The 9464-nt window shown below is 37.1% G+C and overlaps 1 protein-coding gene across 2 annotated transcripts in view; it reads right to left on the bottom strand.

The window, feature by feature from the left end:
* Positions 1 to 926: 926 nt before the first annotated feature.
* Positions 927 to 9464, bottom strand: part of EFR3A (EFR3 homolog A) — a 619646-nt gene continuing 611108 nt past the window's right edge. For both annotated transcript variants that reach the window (XM_053715365.1, XM_053715366.1), the window contains one exon: positions 927 to 3582. In XM_053715365.1, the coding sequence (XP_053571340.1) occupies positions 3477 to 3582 (106 nt within the window). In that variant the 3' untranslated portion in view covers positions 927 to 3476. The remainder of the gene's footprint in view (positions 3583 to 9464) is intronic.

The following is a 9464-nucleotide window of genomic DNA, read 5'->3' as shown; positions in this document are numbered from 1 at the left end:
AAATGAAGTGCCCTCCTTTATTTCTGAGACTTTCCAAATCCCCCAGAAAAAAAGTCAGCACTTAACTCATTTTCTGCCTGGCAGCAAGGCAGACTCCAGGTTTAAGAGGTCCTATCCCTCCCATGGACCTGAGAATTAAGAGAAAGTCCCGAGATAGAATCTCTCAGGTTTTCCACAGGCAGGGCAGCATCAAAATATGGGAGGCACAGTGAGAATTATGTCCCACAAATTACCATTGCTCTAAAGCCACCAAAGCTCTACTGAAGAGACTGATATGGAATACGGCTACACCCTAGAACAAAGTAGCACACTCTGGCACTACTTTAAAAATAATAAACTCTTGATTGAAGTATCTAATCTAACACCTCACTTTACCTCTTCCTATCACTAACGTAGGCAAAGAGAATGACTGGAGTGGGAGGGAAGGGATAAGCTATTTAACAGTTCTGCTGTGGTGCTCTTTGCCTCCTCCTGCTGACTAGAAGGTGAATATCCCATTAGTAATTAAGATCATCCGTGGACTCATCGTGTCTTAAAAAAAGAAATGAAAACCCCTCTCTATGAAGAATCAAATGTACATCTTCAGTCTTCAACCACCTCCAAAGAAGGCAAAGTACAGACTGAGGTATGTGTGAGGTGGGAGTGGTTTATAGGGCTCTTGGGGTTTGGGAAATGTTGCCTCCTCCTAGTGGTAGAGAAGAGTAATTTCCAGGAGTAATGGACTGTGGACTCTCAGCACCTGTATGAAAGAAAACAGAAAGTGTGTATTACAATATACACTATGAGCTGCATTCTCCCTTTCCTGCCAAGAAGACACTCAACTTCCCCTGGGATATTCACGTGGAGCTATATTTTTAAACACATTTCCCAAAAACAAGTAGATCAAGTGAGGCTTTTGAGACATAATAAAGCAAAAAACAACTCAATCTGAATTATATTTTTCTTTTATTGCTTCACAAGAGTAAACAATGAAATCATACATGAAATAAGGTCAAACACATTACAAATTGGAAAGAAACAAAAAAAACTAAACAAAAAAAATATGTTTTTATAAATTAAAACGGATTTGTAGATTTCATAAAACAAATATTTTGGGAATAAAATTCAAACAAGAAGGTCCTCTATTAAAACAAAAATAAAATTGCATCTAAAAGCTATCATCTAGACAGAAAGTACTCAATATATAATAGCCTAAGTTAAAAAAAACCATTGCAGGCTAGGTGTTCAGTTAACTTTTATATTAAACCCAATATTTTTCTTTCATGATTCAGATAGAGCATGCAACTTTAATCAACTTTCTAATGAACTCCTATTATAATTTGTTCTTTATCTTGCTATCTTTATTTTAAAAAGCAGGAATGTAAAGCTTAGGAGCCAGCCCATATTTGGTTAAAGTTGATTAACATTGCATGCTCTATCTGAATCATGAAAGAAAAAAAAAATTGGGTTTAGTATCCCTTTAACTAGATATTTAAATCTGCAACTTAAGTATTTCTAATTTAGGCATTTTACTTGTAGATATTTTATAGCTAGGACTTCTAAACTCTAGTGGTTCACCTACCTTAAACAAATACATACAATTTGCAATGCTATGCAATGCAATTGTATAAATATCTCTGTTTCAGTAAAAAGAAAAATTAAAACTTTTGGTTTGCTACCGCATCTTTATGACATACTGTATATATTTGACTGTAGTACTATATTCATATATCTGACTGTAGAACTAGATTTATACACAAAATATATTGTTAAGCTTTCATCATAAGCAAGATATATTTTATATATTAGACAGATTGGTAGAATTTACATGGAAAATACATACGTATATAACCACTGAAGTCTACTAAACATGGAGTGTACACTCTATATGCAATGGAACTATTGCAGCAAGATCAGAAAGGTAGTGTTTGTGGATGATTGCACGTTCATGAAAAGAAACACATTTTTTTTCCAAATATATGTTTTTTTATACCATTGCTAAAATATATCTCTAAACTATCTAGATAACAACACCACCACATTTAGCTCAACAGATCACATCATAAACAACAGAACGCATACAAATATATTAAAAATAAATTGCACACACAAGGACTACAAAAAATAATTGACAATAATTGCACCAGAGTCCATTGTTATATGCTGCAGCAGAGGTGATATCAAAATACTATACAGTTTGCAAACAAAAAAATAGTGATATTTTTCCACAGCTGTTTTTAAAAGTGGATTTTGCTTCGCTCAATGATGCTGCAGTTTAGATCGGTTATAAAAATGATATGTGCTATATACAGAAATCAAAAACACAGTGGTTCGGTTTTCTTGTTACTGCATGTAATCTATGTTAACTGCCCTAGCAAATATGCTCAAAATCTGTAGGCTCCTGAAGCAAAGCTTACATTGACTTGCAGGAGTAATTAATAATGGAGTCAACTCCTATCCATGAAAAAGCTGTACTCAATGAAGTAACCGCTTTATTTATTTGAAAAATAATTAACAAAAAATCTAGAAAACACCAATACAAATTTAAAAGAGGGGCCAACAATAAAATCAAACCTAGTTATATCCTTAATTACAAATATTTTGTTTTTAATGTATTTAAAAAAAAAAAAAAAAAAAAAAAAAAAAATCAGGAGTAAAATGATGTACTGGGGATTTTTAATATTAATAGAAAGCTGCAAGTATAACAGTAATTCAGCAACTAATATTTTTTTGGTAAAGACGAGGTAAACCTAGCATGAGTGTAGATGTTGTATAAAACATTATAAAAGACTGAAAGATATCTAAAACAAAGAATGACTTGCTAAGCCTTCTTGGGAACATTGTAAAAATCCAATATACTACATAATGAAAAGTTCTATAAAATTGCTCTTTGAGTAAACAAGTACACTTCTAATCCCTTTCCATAACGAAATACAATATGTGCTGAAGTGAGGATTATTAAGCATTGCAAAATAATATATTCAATATAACTTGATTGTAATGGTGGAACTTAAGACTTTGCAAACATTTTAAAGTGCAAAAACAGAATTATTTTTTTTACCACTACACATTTACCCTATGGTAATCTAGCAGTACATACTTACATATGTTACTAAACTGTACGTGAACATATTCACCTGCTATGGCAACATAGCTCTTAATACAAGATTGCAGTTTTTTAATTAAGTTATGTAATTGGTACAAATGCACGTGCAATGCATTAGAAAATACCATATTTATTTCTTAGCCATTTCTTATCACTACTGCAAAACAGATGATAAAAGTAACAGCTCTTGGGATTTTCAATTTTTTCCCCCCAGTGGTTAATTTTTTGGTATTAAGAGAATATTTGATGGAAAGCTGCATTTAATGAAAAGTCATTTTTACTTGTGTGCCTTTGGCTGTGTAACAGTAACACGACTTTAAATATTAAATACTGTGAAATGAAGCCAACAATTAAAGCAAAATCTGCCACTGAAAATATCACCAAATTGTATTTAATATACACAAAGGTCTGGGAATTTCATTTCATACACTGGAACAGACTGGTACTGTGCATGTCCTGCAGTGATTGTAATAGTTCCTGATGGGCTTGGAGGTTGCCTGTAAAAAAATAAATACATTAAACAATAATAAAAAAGAAAAAAACACATACTGCAATATTATGCCCTCACCTGCAGTAGTTTAAAAATAATACACTGATTTAAAATTAACAGTATCTACTATATAATATGCACAATTTGTGGAAAAAAAAGTAAAATATCCAGGAAGTTTAATTACCAAGGATTAAAAAGTATCAGAAACAAAAAAGATCAGATATAACTCACAGGAAAGACGCCGTATAACATTATATTATGTGTCACTGTTTCTTTTAACATTACAGAATTATACCCCTGTTGTCATATGCAATGTTGCTGCATTACAAATATCGAATGATGATTAAAGCGCTTTGAGAATCAGGAGAAAAGCACTATATAAGTTGTTGTTAATAATAATCAGGTTAACATTTAAAAATAAATAAATAATATATATATATATATATATATATATATATATATATACACACATATATAACACACACACACATACATACACACACACACACACACAAAGCATACTGAATTGATCTCATATTTAGTAGGCAGGTGTGACCTTAAAGGGCCATTATACACTCAAAAAAATATAGGCTATTTAAATTAAGCACCAAAAGAAGATAAAGTTTGTAATTGACAAGTATTAGCAATTTTGCTGCTAACTCTCCTAAAAATGATTTTAAAGTTTCTAATCCTCTCAGTGAATGAGAATACGAACGTAATCTCCACTAGCTTTAGAGCAAGGCTTTTTCTACACTCAATATCTAGTGTCCTTTACAGCCAGCCCCCATGCTGGGGCTGTCTGTATAATAGATAAGCCTGTCACAAATCCCCTCACCTCTCTCAGCCGTTTCTTTCTGACTATTTACACTGGCTGGGCACAATCTCACTCCCCCCTGACTCTCTCCTCCCGGTAAGCATTCAGTAGACACAAGGGGAATATTCCACTCACAGCTCTGTGAAACATGATCCTGAGATGTTTTACAGAGCTTTGTGTGAAAATATTCAGAGTGCCGTAGTGATGACAAAGAGGGAGTCAGATATATACACAGTTGCACTGTTTTTTTTATATGGGCAGATGTATTTTACATGTATATCAGCTGAGCGTGAGATATGTAAAGCATTTCATTGTATCTGTAACAAACTGCACATGAGTTAAATCACAGGGATTCCACCCCAGCAGTGTCTCAGTTTTATCTGCACCTCGGCAGCATCCAGACCTCCGCCCCCAGCTACTCCCACTCTCCTGCCTCCTCATAAATATTCATATTGTAGCTGTAAAGCTGGGGGCGGAGCTCTGGATGTGATCTTACTCTTAACATTAAAGGGACAGTCAAGTCTAAAAAAACTTGCATGATTCAAATAGGGCATGTAATTTTAAACAACTTTCCAATTTACTTTTATCACCAATTTGGTTTATTCTCTTGGTATTCTTAGTTGAAAGTTAAACCTTGGAGGTTCATATGCTAATTTCTTAGACCTTGAAGGCCGCCTGTAATCAAATTGCATTTTGACAGTTTTTCACGACTAGAGGGCGTTAGTGCATGTGTTTCAAATAGATAACATTGAGCTCATGCATGTGAATTTACCGAGGAGTGAGCACTGATTGGCTAAAATTCAAATCTGTCAAATGAACTGAAATAAGGGGGCAATAAGGTAATTGCAGAGATAAAACGTGTATTATTGTAACTGTGTTGGTTATGCAAAACCGAGGAATGGGTAATTAAGGGATTATCTATCTTTTAAAACAAAAACAATTCTGGTGTTGACTGTCCCTTTAAGATCTAAGTAAGAACAGAAACAATTGCACTAAAATACAAAATATATGGAACACTGTTAAAATTATTTTGTATATACAATTTCTGTAGATTTAAATTATACAGATAGTTTAGTCAACCTCAAATTATTGTCTAATACAAATTAAACTCCCCAGATCATTATCAACACAAAGCAGATCTGTGTTGATTCTGGGTGGCTGGGCAAAATGAGAAAGAAAAATTGGTGTGGTATTATCTGTGTTGCAGGGAAAACATAATTTATGATTACCTGATAAATTCTTTTCTATCATGGTGGTAAGTGTACACAATCCATTACTCCTGCATTCCTTGTCACTAGGAGGCGGCAAAGATTCCCAAACCCCAGAAGCTCTATATAACCCCTCCCACATCTATGGTAGTTAGGCTGATGTATAGTCAAGCAAAAAATGTAGGACAAGAAATAAAGAGCAAAAAATATAGGAGCTGAGGAAAAAAAGTGCCATAACATAAAAACCATCACTAAAAAACAGGACGGGGTCTTTTGGACTCTTACCACCATGAAAGTCAATTTAACAGGAAAGCATGTGCCTAGATTACGAGTTTGGCGTTAGCCTTAAAAAGCAGCGTTGAGAGGTCCCAATGCTGCTTTTTAACGCCCGCTGGTATTACGAGTCTGGCAGGTACAGGCTCACCGCTCACTTTTCTTCCGCGACTCAAGGCTACCGCAAATCCCCTTACATCAATTGCGTATCCTATCTTTTTTATGGGATTTGCCTAACACTGGTATTACAAGTCTTGGAAGAAGTGAGCAGTAGACCCTCTCCTGTCAAGACTTCTACCGCATTTAAAAGTCAGTAGTTAAAAGTTTTATGGGCTAACGCAGTAACATAAAACTCTTAACTAAAGTGCTACAAAGTACACTAACACCCATAAACTACCTATTAACCCCTAAACCGAGCCCCCCCCCCCCCACATCGGAAACACTTTAATAAATATATTAACCTCTAATCTGCTGATCGGACATCGCTGCCACTTTAAGAAATATATTAACCCCTAAATCGCCGCACTCCCGCCTCACAAACACGAGTTAAATTTTATTAACCCCTAATCTGCCATCCCTAACATCGCCGACACCTACTTACATTTATTAACCCCTAATCTGCCACCCCCAACGTCGCCGCTACTATATTAAAGGTATTAACCCCTAAACCTAAGTCTAACCCTAACCCCCCAACTTAAATATAATTTAAATTAAACGAAATAAATTTAACATAATAAAATAAATTAATCCTATTTAAAACTAAATACCTATAAAATAAACCCTAAGCTAGCTACAATATAACTAATAGTTACATTGTAGCTAGCTTAGGATTTATATTTATTTTACAGGCAACTTTGTATTTATTTTAACTAGGTACAATAGTTATTAAATAGTTATTAACTATTTAATAACTACTTAGCTAAATAAGTACAAAATTACCTGTAAAATAAATCCTAACCTAAGTTACAATTACACCTAACACTACACTTACATTAAATAAATTACCTAAACTACCTACAATTAATTACAATTAAATTAAATAAACTAAATTACGAAAAAAAAACACTAAATAGAATTACAAGAATTTTAAACTAATTACACCTAATCTAATCCCCCTAATAAAATAAAAAAGCCCCCCAAAATAATAAAATTCCCTACCCTATACTAAATTACAAATAGCCCTTAAATAGCCCAAAGTAATCAGCTTTTTCACCTGTAAAAAAAAAAAAATACAATACCCCCCAACATTAAAACCCACCACCCACACAGCCAACCCTACTCTAAAACCCACCCAATCCCCCCTTAAAAAAACCTAACACTACCCCCCTGAAGCTGAAGATCTCCCTACCTTGAGCCGTCTTTACCCAGCCGGGCACAAGTGGACCTCCAGAGGGGCAGAAGTCTTCATCCGATCCGGGCAGAAGAGGTCCTCCAAGCGGCAGAAGTCTTCATCCAAGCGGCATCTTCTATCCTCATCCATCCGGAGCGGGTCCATCTTCAATCCAGCCGACGCGGAGCCATCCTCTTCAAACGACGTCCTAACATTGAATGAAGGTTCCTTTAAATGACGTCATCCAAGATGGCGTCCCTTGAATTCCGATTGGCTGATAGGATTCAATCAGCCAATCGGAATTAAGGTAGAAAAAATCCTATTGGCTGATTGGATCAGCCAATAGGATTGAGCTCACATTTTATTGGCTGTTCCAATCAGCCAATAGAATGCAAGCTCAATCCTATTGGCTGATCCAATCAGCCAATCGGAATTCAAGGGATGCCATCTTGGATGACGTCATTTAAAGGAACCTTCATTCAGTGTTAGGACGTCGTTTGAAAAGGATGGCTCCGCGTCGGCTGGATTCAAGATGGACCCGCTCCGCTCCGGATGGATGAGGATAGAAGATGCCGCTTGGATGAAGACTTCTGCCGCTTGGAGGACCTCTTCTGCCCGGATCGGATGAAGACTTCTGCCCCTCTGGAGGTCCACTTGTGCCCGGCTGAGTGAAAACGGCTCAAGGTAGGGAGATCTTCAGGGGGGTAGTGTTAGATTTTTTTAAGGGGGGATTGGGTGGGTTTTAGAGTAGGGTTGGGTGTGTGGGTGGTGGGTTTTAATGTTGGGGGGGGGGGTATTGTATTTTTTTTTTACAGGTGAAAGAGCCGATTACTTTAGGGCAATGCCCCGCAAAAGGCCCTTTTAAGGGCTATTTGTAATTTAAGTATAGGGTAGGGAATTGTATTATTTTGGGAGGCTTTTTTATTTTATTAGGGGGATTAGATTAGGCGTAATTAGTTTAAAATTATTGTAATTCTTTTTTTTCTGTAATTTAGTGTTTGTTTTTTTACGTAATTTAGTTTATTTAATTTTATTGTAATTAATTGTAGGTAGTTTAGGTAATTTATGTAATGATAGTGTAGTGTTAAGTGTAATTGTAACTTAGATTAGGGTTTATTTTACAGGTAATTTTGTACTTATTTTAGCTAGGTAGTTATTAAATAGTTCAGACCGCTGCTTCATAACCCTCTCTGAGCAGGCGGACAGGAATCGCCACAATTCAACCCGATTGAGTACGATCGGGTTGATTGGCACCTCCCTGCTGGCGGCCCATTGGCCGCAAATTTGCAGGGGGCGGCGTTGCACTAGCAGCTCTTGTGAGCTGCTGGTGCAATGCTAAATATGGAGAACGTATTGCTCTCCGCATTCAGCGAGTTCTTGCGGACCTGATCCACACTATCAGATCAGGTCCCAAGACCTTTGATAATTCGGCCTCATAGGTTCAAACCGAGCCTTCTGCAGAACCCTAAGAACCAGATTCAAACTCCAAGGGGGAGCAGAATGTCTAAATACAGGCCTGATCCTAGATAGAGCCTGAACAAAAGACTGAATATCAGGAAGCTCAGCAAGCTTCTTGTGTAACAACACAGATAGAGCCGAAATCTGTCCTTTTAAGGAACTGGCGGCAAGTCCCTTCTCCAAACCGTCCTGGAGAAAGGAAAGAATCCTGGATACCCTGACCTTATGCCAGGAATATCCACGAGTCTCACACCAGAGTAAGTAGGTCCTCCACACCTTATGATAGAAAACCCTCTCCTGGCTAAGACTAGGCGTTCAATCTCCACGCAGTCAGCCTGAGAGAATCTAGTTTTTGATGCACAAAGGGGCCATGTACAAGCAGAACCCTGCAACAGGGCAACCTCCATGGAGGAGACCATGACATCCCCAGAAGAGCCGCAAACCACATCCTCCGCGGCCACGACAGAGCAATCCCTGGACCGCGACCCGTATCTGGGCAGCTTGAAGTTGAGTCTGGACACCATGAGATCTATCTCCGGAGTCCCCTATCTATTGCAAATCTCCGTTAACACTGTGAAGAACACATTCCCCCGAATTAAACGATTGTCCACTGAGAAAGTCCACTTCCCAGTTGTCCACACCTGGGATGTGGATCGCTGACAGCGAGCAGTTGTGGGTCTCCACCCATTCCAAAATTCGAGATGGTTGATGTAAGCCACCGAGGTAATGTCAGAATGGAATCTGATGAACTAGGACAAACCCAGGAGGGGCCAAGCCCTCAGAGTGTTGAAGATCCAGGATGTTTA

The sequence above is a fragment of the Bombina bombina genome, chromosome 5 (genome assembly GCF_027579735.1).
Source record: "Bombina bombina isolate aBomBom1 chromosome 5, aBomBom1.pri, whole genome shotgun sequence".
Classification (NCBI taxonomy): domain Eukaryota; kingdom Metazoa; phylum Chordata; class Amphibia; order Anura; family Bombinatoridae; genus Bombina; species Bombina bombina.
The sequence above is the reverse complement of the archived record's forward strand: the minus strand, read 5'-3'. Positions and strand labels throughout refer to the sequence as shown.